Below are 16,763 nucleotides of genomic sequence, written 5' to 3' on the forward strand. Positions count from 1 at the left end.
GAAACAAGGCATGACTCCAACTCCGACTAAACGTTATAGAAACTCTTTATTATTAGACAAAAATAGACTCTTTTTTAGCCCCCTTTTCATGTGATCCCACTCTGATCTCTCTGCTCAGAGGGGAGGCAGAGGAGGGAGTGCCTTGCTCCCCACACTCTCCCCTCTCCCTGCCATGCTGGGACCTGCAGCTGGGTGGAGCTAGCAGGGCCTGTCTCCGCCAGCGCTGATGTTCTCGTGCAGGCAGGGCCATCCCCATCTCCTCCAGGCTCCACTGCTGATGCCTTCTCACCCTTCACACACCCATCTCTGCCATCTGCTCACATGCAAGGTCATCTCATGGGCCCGTCCACTTTGCTTAGCAGGCTGGGGGCGGGGAAGGAGAGCAGTGTCCCAGGCCGGTGTCCGCTCCCCGTTCCTAGGGGAGGGGCTGGATCCCGGGTCTCCTGGGTCCAGGCCAGGGGAAGTGAGGGCTGTGGGGTGCTGAGAGGGGCGCAGTGTCCATGTGGGCTCGGAGCTTGTGGCCTTCCTTCATTTTCTCTGGCCCAGCAGAACTTTGGTGATGAAGGTGACAATGGCACCTGCAGGCTGATCTGGGTCAAGCTCTGCAAAGAGGTGACACACATTCTCCCAGGGGCTTCCCGGCTTCTTGGCCACGAAACCAAAGATCCTGGGGGTACAAAGGCAGGATGGGGAGGGCTCAGCATCCCTTCCACAGGGACTACCACGCCAGGGTTGGGGAGGAAGGAGGTGCCTCGATGCCACGCCAGTGCCACGCCAGTGCCATGCCATGCCATGCCATGCCAGGGAGGCGCGACTGCACTCCCAGGGAGGCTTACTTGGAGGTGGTCCCGTCCGGGTTGGTCCATCTGCAGAAGGAGAAGAACTGTGAAGGGATGCACCCGGGGAATAGCTACCAACGGAAGAGCTGGGCTGGGGACTGTGGGGCGAAAGGGCTGGGAGGGAGAGGGTCACCTCCGGTCCTGAGGGTCAGTGCTGGCGAAGGTGATGCTGTTCACTGGATAATGGCGGCGAAAGAAGAGCCTGTGAGGAGGAGGGTGGGGAAAGTCACCCAGAAATCGGGGCCCCAGGGCCTGCACCCCTCCCCCGGGGGGGCTTGGCACGCACACTCACTTCCTCTGGTTGTCCGTCAGCGTGATGCCCTGGGCTGAGACCTTGAAGTGGACAATGGCTGGCGTGGGGCGGGGGCTGCAGCTCAGAGCTGCGGAGCTGGCCCGCGCCACCGCTTGGGGGCCTGTCAGCGACTCCGTCTCCACTGAGGTCAGGTAGAGCACACTGCAGGCTGGGGGGGCGGGGGGTTGGAGGGAGCAGCGGCTCTGCCTGCCCCCAGTTCTATCTTCCCTCGATCCCCCCACCCACCGGCTCTTGCACTTTCCCCAGCTAGTGCGCCCGGGATGCGTGTCACACAGGTAACCTGTTAAAAAGGCAGATTCTGTGCCTCCCCCAGATCCACAGTCAGGTGCTGGAAAGAGGCCTGAGAATCTGCGTCCTAACAAGCCCCCTCCCCACAGAGCCTAGACCAAGGACTCCCTCTCCCACTGTGCCTACAGATGCAGGGCTCCCCCTGCCCTCAGGGGTTAGATGCATCCGCCAGGGCCCACCCACCCACCTCAAGGCCTTTCAGTGCCCCATGTATCAGCAACGGCCCCCTTGGTGCCCAGGGGGAGGAGAGGAGGGAGAGGCCCGTACCGGCGCCCTGGCGCAGGAGGTCTGCCGCTGTGCTCATGTTGGCGGGCGCTGGGGCCTCTGGGGCCTCCTCCAGAGGATCTGAGGGAAACGGGGGCCAGTGGGGAGTGGCAGTGCTGGGAGATGGAGAGCAACCTCTGCCGTCCCCGAGGGAAGGCAGGCAGGCAGGCGGGAAGCCAGGGCCTAGGGATTCTGCCTTTGCCTGCAGTGGGTGGGGAGAGGTGGGAGGACAGATGACCGGACACCCACCTTTGCTGGGAATACGCAGGCAGCAGGGCAGGGACAGCGGGGAGATGGAGTGCTGGGAGACCAGGGCCGACAGGCTGCCTGCAGGGGAGAGGCGAGTGGGGTCTCGAGGCACCCGGAGATACCCGCGGTCTACCTCCTCCCTCCTGACGCCTCTTAGCCTCCCTGGACCAGCCCAGTGCAGCCTTCCCAGCCCCTGCTTCTCACCAAAGTAGGGCTCGCTGGGGCACCCCTTGATCTTCACCCCTTTGGGCCCAGTCTCAATGAGAAAATGGCGGACGAGCTGTTCCAAGGGGTCCCCTGAGCGGAGGGGAGGGCAGGGGAGAGGAAGGCTTCGTCAGATTCCAGGTTCTGCTTCTCGCCTGCTGGAATTCTTTCCCGAGCAGGAGAGGACACTTGCTCCCTCTCCCCACTAAGAAGCGACATGGCCCACCCTGCCTTGTCTGGCCTCTGGTACCTCCCCACACCCCACTCCCTGTTCCCCTCACGGTTGACCATTCTGTACCTTTCCAGGGCTGGGCGCTGGGTGGGGGCGTAGCCACCTTGAGAGCCAGCCCATAGGCTCCTTGGAATGAATGACTGTCCCTGATCAAGAAGGCCCCAGGGTCCTTGTCCTTCAGCAGGGCAATGGCTGCAGGAGGTTGGGAGAAGTCTTCTCAGCGGCCGACTGAGCCCCAAGGAGCCCCTCCGCTCTGCTGCCCAAGTTCCCCAGGCCTCTGGCCCTAACAGCTGCAGCGACAGCACCCGGGACGCCAATGGGGAGTCAGCGCACAGAGCGCTGACAGTGTTAGACCTCCTTGAGCCCGAAGCCCAGAATCACCAGCTAGAGAAAGGCTCGGGCCAGAGGAGGCCCGCTGAGACGGGGAAGAGGCACCGACCGGAAGGATGGGCTCCAAAGCCGAGCCAGAGCCCTGGACGGGGGTGGGCGCAGGCTGGCTTCTCACCTTGGTCACGGGACAGGTGTGGCTTATACCAGAACTTGGACGTATCCTGGACAAACTTGACGTTGCTCTGGCTCTCTTGCATAGGAGGCTCTAGGACAGGGAGGGACTGAGCTTGGCCTCAGGGCTCCCCAGTCCCCATGCCATGCCCCTCCCTGGGAAAAAGGGTTCTCCCAAGGTGGCCCCAGCCACCTGAAGGCCTTTATACCTGGGGGTTGGGGGGCATTATCCGGGACCAGAGGTGCAAAGGTGACATGGTGACTCGTGCCTCTAGCTGGTGGCGATGCCTGCTCTGGGCCCCAGGGTCCCGGCTGTTGCCCAGGCCCCAGCAGGTGGCGCTTCTCGGGAAGTGGGGGCTGGGTAGGGCCACTGATGTCATAAGATGCAGTCAGAGGGAAGGCAGGTACGGGTGAGCTCCGCGGCGGCTCTGGGCTAGCCACAAGCCAGGGCATCTGAGTAGGCACAGGGGTGAGGGGGGACCCGTCTGGGCTGTCCGGGGAGTCTCGAAGGCCCTGCCAGGGGGCGTGGCGGAGGCCGGGCAGGGTGGTGGGTACAGGGCCCCTTGGACTGGTGCTGTCCGAACGGCCCCCCGGGATCCTCTCCTGAGGCCAGTCGTTGGGTGAGCTGGGTGGGGAGGCTGGGCAGAAGGGACCAGGGGCCGGAGGCTCAGGCCCACTTCTTGCTGGCAGCTCTGGAGCTCTTTCAGCCCCTCCCTGGGAAGCAGGTGGCAAGGCCTCTCTGGGACTCAGTCTCTGAGTGGGCGCCAAGGTGGGGGACCTAGTGTCCTGCCGTCGGGTGCTGCGGGGTGGGAGGGCAGGTGGTTAGTGGAGCCGCAGAACCCCGTGAGAGCTGCCCCCACCCCAGGCTTCAGGGTCTGCCCGGACCAAGAGGCGCCTGAGCTGCCCAGCCCCTCTGGGTACCTCTCCTTGCCCTGGACTGGGCTGCTGGTGTGCAGGGGTGTGGAGGGACCGGACAGCTCAGAAGAGGCACTGCACTGGGCATCTCGGGGAGACCGAGGCAGGGTGCTGTGCCCGCTGGGGCTCTCCCTCCAGGACACAGGCTCCGGTGACTCTGCAGGGAAGGTGAGAGGAGGGGCTGTGAGCCAGGAAGAGCCCCTTCTGTCTGGCTTAGCTCTTTCTCACTCTGTGCCTTCCCCCACCATCTTCCAGAGCCCTCCTCTGCCCTGGGCACTCCCCATCCCAGCGCCCTCACCTGCAGATGCCAAGGGTCCTGCTGGGGCCAGGTGCCCGGGCGGCGGATACCTGTCCCCTCCCTCCTCCACAGGGATCTCGTAGCTGAGGTTCCTGGATTGGGGGTAGGGTGGGCTGCCGGGGGAAATGGAGCCAGCCCGGGGGGAGTGGGCACCAGAGCTGGGATACCTTCTGCCCTCGCCTGGAGACCCGCAGCTGTGAGGCGCCCGGCCATACGCTGGGCAGTAACTGGGAACCGCTCCTCCATAGCCGTATGTCACCAGGGCAGGGTACCCTGGATGCCCATACCTGCCTTCGGGGCACATGGCGTAGGAGCAGCCCTCATGCCCTTCCTCGCCTGCCTTGGGTGGCTTCAGGCAGCTGTAGTCGGGCACTGGGGCATGGTGGTGCCCACAGGAAGGCACCAGCAGGGGCAGCGGGTGCCCAGGTCGCACCGGGTGCAGGAGGGGCTTGCCAGCCTCATTCGCCCACCCCTCTCCAGCCTCCCTCTCCAGGCGCAGCCCATAGAGGGCTGCCGTGGGCAGCGCTAGCTTCTCCTCACAGGCGGGGCATGAGCACAGGGCAGGCAGCCCAGGGTCCTCCAGGATCACCACCTCCCGGTAGCCTGGGGCGCGGTAGCCAAAGTCCCCGTTGGCCGGTTTCCCCAGCTCAGGCGGGTAGGGGTACGGCCCCTCGGACAGCGATCGGCAGAGGCGCCTCTTCTCCACGGAGGCCTCAGCATAGCCCTGTGGGGGCCCCTCGTAGGCCCCGTAGGCCAGCCGCCTCCTCTCCAGGGTCCCCTCTGGCCGGTAGTAGCCCCCATTGGGGACCCCACAGGGTTCCCGGTAGCCCTGGCGGCAGGAGCAGTGGCGGCTGAGGCCAGGCCTGTGTCCCGAATACATTCCAAGGCGGGGGCCTCCGCCCGCCGGGGGCTGCTCTTCATCATCGAGGATGGCCGTCTCACGCCCAGCTCCCTGGCCCCCGGCGGCCACGCCACAGCCCCCCAGGAGGCGCTCCAGCTCCCGCCGCTCGGCAGCTGTCGGAGGTGGCCGGCCAGGGGACTCGGCGGCGGGCTCGGCGGTCAGCGTGGAAGAATGGCCAGAATCGCTGCTGACAGAGAGCAGCGGGGGCGGGGGCGGCTCCGGAGAGGGCGCCGGCGGGGTCTGGCGGGGGGCCCGCTGCACCTGGGCGTAAGGACTGCCATCCAGGGGCCCCCGGGTATGGGTGACGGAGTCTGGGTGGGGAGAGATCCGGGAGGGAGGGCAAGCAGGCAAAAGGGGGCGAGAGAGAGAAAGAGAGAGAGAGAGAGAGAGAGAGAGAGAGAGAGAGAGAGAGAGCGTGTGTGTTAACAGGGGACAGCGCAGGAGACTCCAGCTCAGGGGGTGTCTCTTGGGAGGGGTGTCTGCCTGTGGAGGGAAGAGTGTGCCCCCCAAAACTCCACCTCCTGCCGCCCCGTGCCCCACACACCATCCACACTGTCCTCGTGGTGCAGGTTGAAGTTCTCGTAGGAGTCCCAGCGCACGGCAGGCTCTGCCGTGTTGTAGTCAACAGAGACCGAGGGCTCATTCCGTGGGGTGCTGCCTACGGAAGTGCACCCGGGGGTGAGGCGCAGGGAGGGACGACTCCCCTCCGCCCCCCGCCGGGGCCAGGCCTAGCTCTCACCTTTGATCTTCTCTGGGCTGGAGGAGAAGACGAACTCCACCGAGGCTTGGAAGGGGAACCTCTCGTCTGCGGGGAGTGGGCAGTGAGGAACCAGGCGCCCGCCCGCCCGCCCTCACCTGGGCTCCAGCCCCCAAGCCACTTGTCTCCAACTCACCGGCCCAGGCCTCGTCCAGCTGGTCCTTGGGGAAGGTGAGCCGTGGTCCATGGATGGTACACGTGTGGAACTGGACTCGGAACACGAGGGTCCGGTCAGTCCCCCGGCTACCCCTGTGATAGCACGTCACCTGGGTGAGGGGAGGGAGACCGGCGTTCAGGCCCTCGTGTCCACTCACGTCTCCTCGGCGCTTCCACCCTGGGGACTATCTGGCCACGGCTCTGCCTTGCCTGAACCCCAGGGTGACCTCCCCATCAGGAGGACGCCCTCTTTGCCCTCCCATCAGCCTCGAACTGATGGCTCACCAGAGACTGTGCAGCTGGCGGCTCATACCACCGCCCCTCACCCCACCCCCAGGACTCTCCCTGTCGCTAAGGCCCCCTCACCATGACATCGCCTTTGAGGAGGAGAGCCGGCTCCAGGCTGATGCAAAGCTGCTGGGGACCAGGGCCTGCAACATGACTGGGGAAGAGAGAGGGCAGAGGTGAACCAGGGGCACTCGGGTACACAGGTGGCTGTGAAGAGTCAGGAGACAGTTGGGAGATTGGAGACTGAACACTGCCTTAGTGAGAGCCCTGTAAGCATCAGCCTCCCCACCTATAAAACGGATTCTGTGATGCTATTATTTTGTGGGTGCAGTGGCTGGAGGCCCAGCTATCTGGGGAGGCTGGAGAAACAGGGACCCAGGGAGCAGAGAAGCAGGGACCCGGGAACAGAGCACTCACTAGATTCCAGATGTGTAGACAAGCTGCATGGACTGGTAGATCTTGAGGAAGGGTTGGAAACCTGGAGGGGCAAGAAGGAGAAGGCACGTGAGGGGTGCTGAGTGGAGGGGGTGGGGGACAGCCCGCTCCCTGGAGTACATTCCAAGCAGACTCACCCGTGCCAGGTTCAAAGGCTGGCAGCATGGGCACGAGCACATAGTGCAGGAAGAGAGGGCTGCTGTTCATTCTGATGGAGCCGGACAGCAGACCACTGAAGTAGCTGATATACCTGGTGGGGGGATGTCAAGGAGGACGTAAGCCCCTTCCTCTGGAGATCCCCTGGTGTCATCTCAACTACGAACGCTGCCCCAGCCACCTTCTCCTCGGCGCTTCCCTCCCATCTTCCAGCTCAACAGAGATTTCTTCCTTGCATCTAACCTCCATCCTTCTTGCTGTCTGAGGTTTTGTCCTTGCTGTTCCCTCTGTCTAGAATGCTCTTCCCCCAGATCTCTGCCTCACGTAATATAGCGGTGGGTCCTGACTGTTCATCACGAGACTCAGCTTTATTTTTTGTATAGATAGCACCTGTCATCATCCAAAACGACCTTGTCTCTTTATTCACAGGTTTATTGCCGTCTACCCCACTAGCATGTAAATAAGCCCCAGGAGAGCAGGGACCCTGTGCTTGTTCTGCGTTCTCAGCATTTGGCACAGTCCCAAGCACACAGGAGGCGCTCCATGAAGGTGTGTGGCATGAGCGAGAGAACCTCGGCCTTCGTAGCCACGGAGGGAACTGCTCCTCTGGCCCGTCCCCACCTAGGCTGCTCACCGGCGCTGGGAGGGCTGCAGCTCCGAGGCCACTTTGTCCTCACAGAACTTCCGCATGGTAAGGGTAGCCAGCGCCTGGTCCGCCCTGGGGAGAGTGAGACCAGTGTGGGGTCTTAGGGGCTGGTCTCCAACCTGGTCTCCCATCCCTAAGCCCCAGGGGAGGGAAGAGAGGTGCGATTTCCCCCAAGTCTAGAGGAGGCCCAGAGTGGTGGTGAAGAGAACTAGAAACCCCAGTCACTTTACTAGTTGTTGGACCTCGGGCAATTGTTCCCTGAGTTTTAGTTTCTTCCTCTGTAAAATGGGACAATAAGACCATGTTATGGGTTGAATCGTGTCCCCGCAAAAGATATGTACCTCAGAATGTGACCTTATTTGGAAATAGGGTCGTTGCAGATGTAATTAGTTATGATGTTATACTGGAGTAGGATGAGCCCTTAATCCAATATGATTGGTGTCCTTAGAAGAAGAGAAGAAGAGACACAGACACACAGACACACCGGAAGAAGGCCATGTGACAACAAAGGCAGAGATCGGAGTGATGCATCTGCAAGCCAAGGAACACCGAGGACTGTTGGCCAGCACCAGGAGCTAGGAAGAGGCCAGGAAGGTCTCTACCCAGAGTCTCAGTGGGAGTGTGGCCCTGCTGACACCTCAGATTTTAGACTTGTAGCCCCCAGAACTGAGACAACAGGTTTCTGTTGTCTTAAGCCACTTAGTTTGTGGCACTGTGTTACAGCAGCCCTAGGAAAACTGTGGTGAAGTACAAGTGAGAAGAAGGAGGTGGAAAGGTCAAGTTTATAGTACGTGGCTCTTCTGAACACTGAGGTGGGCTTCAGAGGAGATGGGCTCGTCAAGGGCCAGTTGGAGGAAGGGTCACTGGGGAAGGGGGCGCTCGGGGCTGGGGAGCCTTACCCTGCAGAGATCTTGCTGTAGTGCATGTAGGCAGAGACGATGACCCCGAGCTTGCCTTTGCTCCCCTAAGGACAGAGAGACAGGGATGCAGGGCTTGCCGGGGACCCTGGCTGAGGGCACCCCAGCCCCGCGAACTCGCGCTCCCAGCTCACCTTGCAGTACAGTACGACCACATGCTGCGGGTCAGCACTGAGCCACGTCTCCATGGCTTTGCAGATGGAGCACAGCTTGTCCAGCGGGGGTGCGTGCAGCTCAGGCCAGCCAAAGTCCTGGACCTGCGGGGTGCAGGAGTGGGACTGGGGCTGGTGGCCGCCAGAGAAGAGGCGGGTGGGGGTGGAAGAGGGACAGGCTGTAGGGGCCTGGAGACAAGGTCAGGGGCCTGCTGGCTGTGTCCATGGCAGCTTCAACACTTCCCTCACCTGGACAACGGGTTGATACCTGAGGCACCATGCTTTGGGGTGTCCCAAGTGACGTGCCATATGGGAAAGTGCTTCAGAGTGAAGTAGATAGCAATTGCTACTATTAATACCGAGGAGGCAGGGGGTGATGGCTTTAATCCCCTCCTACCTTGGGGTTTAGGCGGGTCAGGTCATGTCTTTTCTCTGAAAGGTTGAAGAGCTGCAAGTAAAGTGGGGGCATTAGGCGAAATGACCCCAGGCAGCGAGGCGCGATGATGCTTGGAGGTGGTATCACCCGCTGTGACCCTAAGGAAGGGCCTTTCTCCAAAATGAGGAGGTCGCTAAGGCCCAACCTAGCTCGGACAGCCCAGTCGGCGGTCCAGGTTTGCGCCCGGGCCCCGCCCACTCGGGGCTCCGCCTCCGCGGCGTGACGTCAGGGAGGGGCCTGGACCTCCCAGCCCTCTCGTTGGCTGACTGAGGCAGGTCCCGCCCCTCACCAGGTACTTGTCGCGGTGCTTGGATTGCAGCACGTGAGCCAGCTCGCGCAGGTGTCCGCGGTGTCGCTGTTCGTCGGGCCGCGCAGGGAAGGCGGCGGCCAGGATCCGCTCCGTCACGTAGGTGAGGTCCAAGTCCCAGCGGCGCTCCATGAGAGGATCCAGGCTGAAGCTCCTGGGGAGGAGGCGAAGCCTGTGTTAGGAACAGGGCGGAGAGTGGGGGTGGGGCGGGCACCGGAGGCTGGTGTGAAAGAAGGGTGTTTGGCTGACTACAGGTGAGGTCTCCCGGGTCCTGAGAGTGGGTGGGACCAGCTGGGAGGCGGCGCTGGCCTGGAGAGCTTTGTTGGGGGGCCCTGCCCTGGGCTGAGGTGTGAGGCCAGCGGAAGGGGCTCATATGGGACCACACCCCGCGCCCTCACTTACCTGGGCAGAGTGCTGCGTTGCTTTGAGTAGTTCAGAGACTTGGTGGATCCCTGGTGGATGAGATGAGACTTTGCACACGTCTTTTGTGCCCCTCACTCGAGGCTCCCCACTCCAGAGTTCCATGAACTTTTGCTTCAGAAGAAACCTAGGTCCTTAGTCCCAGAGCTAACTGCTTCCACCCCCCTCCTCCAGCATCACCTTACCAGGTGCTCTATGCGCCTCACAGGGGCCGTGTTTCTCCGCTAGAGGGAGATGGGGGAGGAAAAGGAAGTGGTTAGGGAAGGGGCGAGGACCAGCCGGCGTCCCTGTGAGGGATGTACTGGGGGGGGGGGGGGCGGAGTCCTAGCCCCCAGCAGGCCCAAGAGGACGATAGCAGAGGGCTCAAATTTTTTCCCACTGCCTCAGGATTGACCACTATCCACATTAGTCCATTCAAGGTAACCTCCTGGGGGCCCTCTCTGTGGCCACCAGACCTCTGGACACCGCCGCAGCCAGGTTCCTTGCCTCGGTCACCCCATCCCAGAGCATACTTACCAGCTCCGTGGGAGGCAAGGCCTGACAGGACGAAGTCACCTGGAAGGAGACGGGAGTGAGGAGCTGAGCTGCTGGTGAAATGGGCTTTCCCGGCCTTAAGGATGGGGCCACCCCTCAGCTTCAGCGAGAAGTTGGAGGGGCTGTCAGCAGATGGGCGCAGGCTGCAACTGAGGTTCCTCTATTTAAGGGAGCCTCCCCTCTGGCCTCTCGGTCCCCCACCCCTGGGCCCCCCACTTGTTACTCTTGGCTTCCAGCCCCCTGCCCACACAGACCCCCATTCATCCAGCTGCAGGGCAGGAGTTATATATAGAGCCATGCAGGCAGGCCATGACTAGGGACGGACACTGGCCTCTTTCACTGGGAGACCCCGCCCCTGGGCACACAGCTCCCCAAAGCCAGCTCCAAGGCCCTAGGACCCCTCACACTGCAGGAGGAGGACCAGGGCACCTCCCCAGAGATGCAGCTGTCTCAGGTTCCCAGTGGACAGTGGGTGCTATCTACACCTTGCACCTTCTGCCCAGCCTTTCCAGGGCGCAGGACAAGACCCACTCAGGCATCCTGAGGACCCTTCCCCAGAAGGAAGGCACAGCCCATCCGGCTGCCAGTCTCCGAAATCCTGCTCTGACACCCACCCACCCCACCCTTCCTCCTCCTCGCTCTCCTCCTCTTCCCCCCACCCCCACCCCCCCCCACCCCCCACCCCCCACCCCCCGTGCACTCGCCAGCTGCAGCCTGGGCACCGCACCAAGACAAACGCTGCGCTGTCGTTGTCTGCGCTGCCTGGGCCAGCCCTCCAGGGGGTGGAGTAGGATGGTTCTTAAAGGGCCCAGTACAGTACCCTCTCCCACCCAGCAGGGGTTCCCCAATGATGAGAAGGGTGGAGGGTTGATGCCAGTGTGGTCGGAGAAGCCTGTTTCAGAGGAGGAAGGGACCCCAGTCCCCCTTCCCACAGCAGGTACCCACCTTTGCTTCACATTTTCTGTGTGTCGCAACCTTGCAGACTAGAGGGGATGGAGGGGAGGAGACAGGTTAGCAGGGGCCCACTGGGGCAGTGGAAGGGGTGGCCCTCTCCCATCTCCCCAGGCCCTGGAACTAGACCTTGGGACTTCCAGGACTCCGGCTGTACTGAGCTGGCTGGAGTGGGGGAGCAGGGGCAGAGTTCAAGGGAAGCGCATGGCAGTGGTGCACTACTGCCCAGGCCAGGGAGGGAGGGAGCCAGGGGTAACGTTCTAGGGTGGGTGCGGGTGAAGAGGAAGCAAGGGAGGAAAGCCTCCAGTCTCAGGTGACGTGGGAAGGTGATTTAGAGTACTGGGTCTCCTGGGGTGCTGGGGGAGCCAGGGCTGTTTGGAGGGGACGCAGTTCCTCTTGGCTCCCACGTGGCCCAGCCCAGGGGCAGCACGCGCAGTATGGGTTCTGTTCTGCGGTCTGCCTGCTGGGGTTGTGCAACCCAGTGGTGCTGGGTGATGCTCGCAGAGTCACAGCATAGGGCAGGGCGCCTCACCTCGGCATGAGACGCCTGTCCCATCGATGGTCACCTTACACACTGCACAGACCGGTGGTTTCTTCCGGAAAACCTTCTCCCGGAAGCTATGTGGCTCAGCTTTTCTAGGCTAGGTGGAGGGACAGACAGACAGAGGTGTCAGTTCCCACAGGCCCATCTCCAGGACCGGGCCGGGGCCCGAGCACTGCACAGTTTCTCTCTTCTTCCATCCCAATAAAGCCCCCAAGCTTGTAGAACGCACTTGGCCACAGCTGTTTCCGGGCAGTTGTAGGGCTTGTCCTAGACAGTGCATAGAACCTGGCCCCTTGCGTCACCCTAGCTGGGTCAGCTCCTCCCCAAGGGATCACCTAGGCCCCTCACGTGGCCCTGGTGTGTGATACCCTTGCGGTCACTGCCACCCAAGCCCTAGAGCTTCCGTCCTGGTGTGGGGGGATGGCGCTCCTTGACTCTGCTATGAAGACAACCTGTTTTTCCTCCCATCTTGCCCTCCCCAGCTGGAGGCTTCGGTAGAGTGAGCAGGGAGGGGGTCAGACATGAATGTATGGTGTCAGTCACACAGCACCCAGACGGACCCGGCAGGAGGGCCTCAGCCAGGCCTGCTCCCCTGGTCCCCATATCCCAGTCCTCCAGGCGGCTGACACGCCCTCCTCCCCCTAGTGTCAGAACAACATGTTTACTCATTGTGCACCCAGGCGGCAGGCAGCAGTTGTGTAAGGAGGGGGCGGTAATGCTCAGAGGGAGAGGCAGATGGAGGCAGGACTTGGAAATATTTTGCTGCCTTACTGCTCCGGGATGTAGTAAGTGCCCCGTCACTTGAGGAGGTTCAAGTGGGATTCCAGCGTTGGAGGGGGAGAGGGTGGAGCAGATGCTTCTGGGCCCCTCCCCACCCAGAGTGCAGTGAGTGGGGAGGCTGGGATGCCCCCTATGGCCCAGGCCTACCTTGTCCCATCCCTCCCATCCTCTGGGGACCATTTGCTTCCTTGCCTCTTCTCTCTTCTACCTATTTTTCTCCTCCTCTGGCATTCAAGTTCCTGCCTCCCTCCCGCATTGTATTGTCTCATGTTGCCCTGAGGATGCTTCTTTTGGGGTGAGGCTGAGAAAATGTGGGGAAAGGCAGTGATGGGGCCTCCAGGCCCCTCAGCCTGGGGATGCAGGCAGCACCTCTGGTCTCTTGGCTGTCCCTGAAGCTTCTGGATTAAACCCAACTTGAACTCTTCTGGGCTGGACCAACTCTGCCAGACCCACTAGGAAACTTGGGTGCATTTTGGCATTAATGGCACACACAGATGATAGCAGTGGAAAGCCAATCAACCCCCCCCTTGTCTAAAGCACTCCTGAGACCTGGCTGCCTCCCTCCCTCCCTTCCTTCCTTCGCCACCCCCATCCCATCTCCCTCAAACTTTTCAGCTTAGGGACGTCCTCTCTGGGGTTCCAGAACAGTACCCAGGAAGGTCCTACAATGATGTATACCTGCCTGGGTGCAGGGCTGGCCTGGGCTAGGGCAGGGAATGTGTCAGGGGAGCTGAAAGGGACACCAGCTTTTGCTCTAACCCTAACGTCTGCTGCTCACGCCACAGCCAGACCTGGCCACTCCAGAGCGATAGCGTAACGAGGGGATGCGGGACAAGGGGAGAAGGCTGAGGAAGCCGAAACTGGGAAGGGGGTCTGGCCTGAGTCCTGGCCCCCTCCCCCACTGCCCACACCTCCACCCCTGCCCCTCCTCTGCCCAGCCAATGGGCCCTCCTACCCTGCTGGTGGCCCGGCTGCTGTCCCTCCTCCCCAGGGCTCTGAGCAGCCTCTCCACTGGGCCGCTGGACTTCATGGTGTCCGGCTGCCTGGGGTGCCGGCCGTGGGGCCCGAACAATGCTGGGGCCTGGCCCGGGGCTTCCTGGAAGCGGCCTGGCGGAGGCAGCCACTTCCCCTGGGTGGAGAGTAGGCTGTCTGGCTGGTGTGAGGAGAAGCCCAGCCCTGGAAGTGGAGGGGAGTGCAGGCGGGAAGGGGGCAGGTCGCTGCTCCAGGAAGTGGGGGTGGGTGGGGGGGGGGTAGGAAGTGGGGGAGGCAAGGAGATCAGATTCCCAGGATCTACCCTGCTGGGAGTGTCAGCCCAGGATCTTTTGCCCCCAGCCCACCCTGCTCTGGAGCTGCCCCATGCCCAGGGATCTGCCCTATCCAGGGATCTGTGGGATCCTGCGATCCAGCCCCCAGTGGGGCGGGGCAGGGGCGGGGTGGGAATTTAGGTCTCAGGGCAGGGCTCAAGGGCCAGCGGGGAACACCGCGTCCCAGCCAGGCCAGCCTCCCGGCCTGAACTCTCAGGCTCTCTGGGGACTTCTGGTGGGGGGAGTGGGAGCTGGGAATTGCCACCCCAGCCAGCTCAGGACTGAAGTGCATCCTGAGGGCTAGGGAGAATGGGAGTGAGGGCCAGCTTCCTGCCTCAGTTTTACCAGTTGTGAAGAAATAGGAAAAGGAGAACGTGCACTGGCCCCCTGCCCCCACCATCTACACTGGAAGGTCAAATTCCAGCCGGAGTCCGCTCTGCGCACAGGAGCGAGCCATTCTCCTGCCCCAGCCCGAGGCATTTGGGGCCCTTCTCCTGAGAGCTCCCCAGCTGCTCTGCTCCTGACACAGTACCCTACCTATTCTCTGGCTTGTTTCTCTCAGGTCTCTAGCTCCTTTGAGCCTTGCCACCCCAAGCTCTAGGTCTGGCCCCCCGCCCCCCTCCCCGAGCCTGAACGCTACCTTCATGGCTCTCCCAGCTCCGCTCTCCTTCCTCAGCAGCTGTCCCAGGGCCCGAGAACCGGACAGGAGGCCCCCCTCCCAACACATAACTCCACGCCCCTTCGCGGGCCTCCTGCCTCCCTCCTGGGAATGCGGCCAGCTTCCTGTCCCGGAAGTTAAGGGAAGGAGGTGGATTGGGGCCTTGGAAAGGATGGGCGGGGGGGGGGGGGGGAGTAATCTTCCGAAAGTATAAGGGGTTAATAGCCTGGGGGTCCTCAGCCCCAAGCCTTGGACAGCAGCTCCCCAGAGCAGTCCAGTGGAACAGTCCAGTGGCTTGAAAGAATGTGCAAACGTGCGTGTCCCGCCCCCATTTGCAGCATATTACTGAATGTCCCAGGGCTCTGGAAGCTCCCCCAGCTCTGGCTTCTCCCACCAGGTCCTCCTTAACCTTCCCTCTCCCTCCCTCGAGCCCATCTGGGTTGGTCTAACCCTGCCGCTGCTGCCGGGATGAGCCCAATCAGGACACTTCCTTGGGCTGCCTGGACTGGGTTTACCCTGAGGCTTCTCCCTTGAAGCTCTAATTCTCCTTCCAGGTCAGGAAGTCTGCCCCCAGGGTACCTTAGCCAGAGGGAGGCCTAGCCTGTAACTGGAGAGGGGCACTGGCTCTGCAACACACTCCCACCCCACCAGCCCTGGCTGGGTCCCAGGACATTCCAGGCCCCTGGCCAGTGTGGGCAACCGGGCCTGGCCTGGTCCAGTCCCCAGCCCTGCTGGGATCAGGAGAGGTGCTGTGGTAGTGGTGGGATGGCCCTTCTCCCCTCCTATTACAGTTACCCTGGCCAGGACCCCTCCAGCAGGCTTCTCTCTACTCCTGCTGCCTCCCGAGGCTGAAAGTCCCCTCACCTGGCAACAGGTCCCCAAGACCTTCTCTGACCCTCACTCTTGTCCTCGTGGGTGGCTCACTAGCCCCCATGTTGGGTGGCCAGGGAAGCATGGCTTTGAGTCCCTCCCCACCCTGTGGAGCACCTCTGAAGTGAGACGGGATGGGAGAGCGCTGAGCCTTCAGGCAGCGCTGAGAGGAAAAGCAGCTCGCTGGGGCAGGCCTGGGAAGGCCAGGCCAGACCCCTGGGACCCTCACCCTCCTCCTGCCTGGAACTTTCCAGAGCCCGTCAGTCTGTCCCCCAGCCTGGCCCCCTCTTACTTCCCAAGCCCTGGGTTTGTTTGGAGAACCCCCTCCACCCAACACTCCCCCTTCCTGGAAATAGCTGTGGTTGGATGAGCGGCTGGGAGTCCAGCCGCGAGGAGGGGTGAGGCCCAGGGAAGGAGACAAGGAGGGAAGGCGGAGTGTGCGAGTGTGCCCAGGGTGACCTGGAGAATTGACGGTGGAAGCCGAATCTGCCTCGGTTTCCCCAGATGTGAAGTAAAATAGCAAAACCCTGACTCGCACTCTCCCCGGCCAGTTCCCGCCCAGGTCCCGGGCCTGCAGGGGCGGCGCGAGAGCGTGCGTGGCGGGACGGAGCGGCGGCGTGTGCGCCCGGGACGGGCGAAGGCGAGACGGCCGGGCCGGGGAGTGACCGCGGGCCGGCCCCGCCCCCTGGTCACCTTTCCGGCCTCCGGGCCCCGCCCGCTGCCGTCCCCGGCCCCGCGGCTCCCGACCCCCGGCCCAGCGCGCCCGCCCCGCTCCCCGCGCCCCCTCGCCCCACCCGGTGGCCCCGCGCCCCCTGGCGACCGCCCCCGGCACTGCCCGCCGGGCCGTGACGCACAGGCCGCCGCCCTCCCGCCCGGCGCAGCGCGGCCACTCACCTGCGGGGGGCGCCCGGCGGGGCGGGGGCGCGGCGGGGCGGGGCAGCAGCAGGGGGAGCCCCCGGGCCAGCCCATCTCGTCCGGGCCCGCGCCGAGCGGACGCGGAGGAGGCGGAGGAGACGGGGCGGGCGCGCTGCGCTCGCCCCTGCCGCTCCCTGCGCCGCCCTCTCCTCCCTCCCGCGGGCTCCTCTCCCTCCCTCTCTCCCTCCTTCCCGGGCTCCAATCCCCACGTGCCGCCCGCTCCCCGCCCCTCGTTCTTCTTCTTCTTCCTTTTCTCCTCCCCACCTTCTCTGGCGAACCCACGCGCCCAGGAGCTGGGAAGGAGGCATGCGGGGACTGGCAGAGGCCCTTGGAGATCGGAAGAGACAGAAATGCGGGGAGAGATTTTGGGAGAGGTGGACGCGGAGAACACAGGGACAGGAGAATCTCAGAGAGTCCGGAAGAGACTGACCCAGAGGGACACAGGCAAAAAAACGTACGAGCCAAACAGACGCAGAAGAAAAGGTGGACACAGGTCCAGAAGGCACTAGAAACAAGGGTGCAGAGGACTGCCT

General features: G+C 62.9%; 1 protein-coding gene across 13 annotated transcripts in view; it reads right to left on the reverse strand.

Annotated features, from left to right (window-relative positions):
• Nucleotides 1-16,405, reverse strand: part of TNS2 (tensin 2) — a 30,431-nt gene extending 14,026 nt beyond the window's left edge. The window contains exons 1-30 of one of the 13 annotated variants that reach the window (XM_032644780.1): nucleotides 14,428-15,973; nucleotides 13,439-13,612; nucleotides 11,692-11,800; nucleotides 11,154-11,191; nucleotides 10,191-10,229; nucleotides 9,860-9,898; nucleotides 9,657-9,706; nucleotides 9,237-9,426; nucleotides 8,909-8,959; nucleotides 8,494-8,616; nucleotides 8,342-8,406; nucleotides 7,431-7,514; nucleotides 6,778-6,890; nucleotides 6,623-6,683; nucleotides 6,284-6,359; nucleotides 5,898-6,027; nucleotides 5,744-5,809; nucleotides 5,549-5,662; nucleotides 4,104-5,315; nucleotides 3,812-3,962; nucleotides 3,100-3,689; nucleotides 2,895-2,984; nucleotides 2,456-2,581; nucleotides 2,158-2,250; nucleotides 1,954-2,031; nucleotides 1,708-1,785; nucleotides 1,132-1,300; nucleotides 973-1,041; nucleotides 837-866; nucleotides 28-667 (exon numbers count right to left, since the gene is read on the reverse strand). In XM_032644780.1, the coding sequence (XP_032500671.1) occupies nucleotides 529-667; nucleotides 837-866; nucleotides 973-1,041; nucleotides 1,132-1,300; nucleotides 1,708-1,785; nucleotides 1,954-2,031; nucleotides 2,158-2,250; nucleotides 2,456-2,581; nucleotides 2,895-2,984; nucleotides 3,100-3,689; nucleotides 3,812-3,962; nucleotides 4,104-5,315; nucleotides 5,549-5,662; nucleotides 5,744-5,809; nucleotides 5,898-6,027; nucleotides 6,284-6,359; nucleotides 6,623-6,683; nucleotides 6,778-6,890; nucleotides 7,431-7,514; nucleotides 8,342-8,406; nucleotides 8,494-8,616; nucleotides 8,909-8,959; nucleotides 9,237-9,426; nucleotides 9,657-9,706; nucleotides 9,860-9,898; nucleotides 10,191-10,229; nucleotides 11,154-11,191; nucleotides 11,692-11,800; nucleotides 13,439-13,612; nucleotides 14,428-14,514 (4,434 nt within the window). In that variant the 5' untranslated portion in view covers nucleotides 14,515-15,973 and the 3' untranslated portion in view covers nucleotides 28-528. Of the gene's footprint in view, nucleotides 1-27; nucleotides 668-836; nucleotides 867-972; nucleotides 1,042-1,125; nucleotides 1,301-1,707; nucleotides 1,907-1,953; nucleotides 2,032-2,157; nucleotides 2,251-2,455; nucleotides 2,582-2,894; nucleotides 2,985-3,099; nucleotides 3,690-3,811; nucleotides 3,963-4,103; nucleotides 5,316-5,548; nucleotides 5,663-5,743; nucleotides 5,810-5,897; nucleotides 6,028-6,283; nucleotides 6,360-6,622; nucleotides 6,684-6,777; nucleotides 6,891-7,430; nucleotides 7,515-8,341; nucleotides 8,407-8,493; nucleotides 8,617-8,908; nucleotides 8,960-9,236; nucleotides 9,427-9,656; nucleotides 9,707-9,859; nucleotides 9,899-10,190; nucleotides 10,230-11,153; nucleotides 11,192-11,691; nucleotides 11,801-13,438; nucleotides 13,613-14,427; nucleotides 15,992-16,209 lie in introns of those variants that run through there. The other 12 variants (XM_032644781.1, XM_032644790.1, XM_032644791.1 and 9 more) reach the window with 12 other exon arrangements.
• Nucleotides 16,406-16,763: the final 358 nt, after the last annotated feature.

Source organism: Phocoena sinus, chromosome 10 (assembly GCF_008692025.1).
Source record: "Phocoena sinus isolate mPhoSin1 chromosome 10, mPhoSin1.pri, whole genome shotgun sequence".
NCBI lineage: Eukaryota > Metazoa > Chordata > Mammalia > Artiodactyla > Phocoenidae > Phocoena > Phocoena sinus.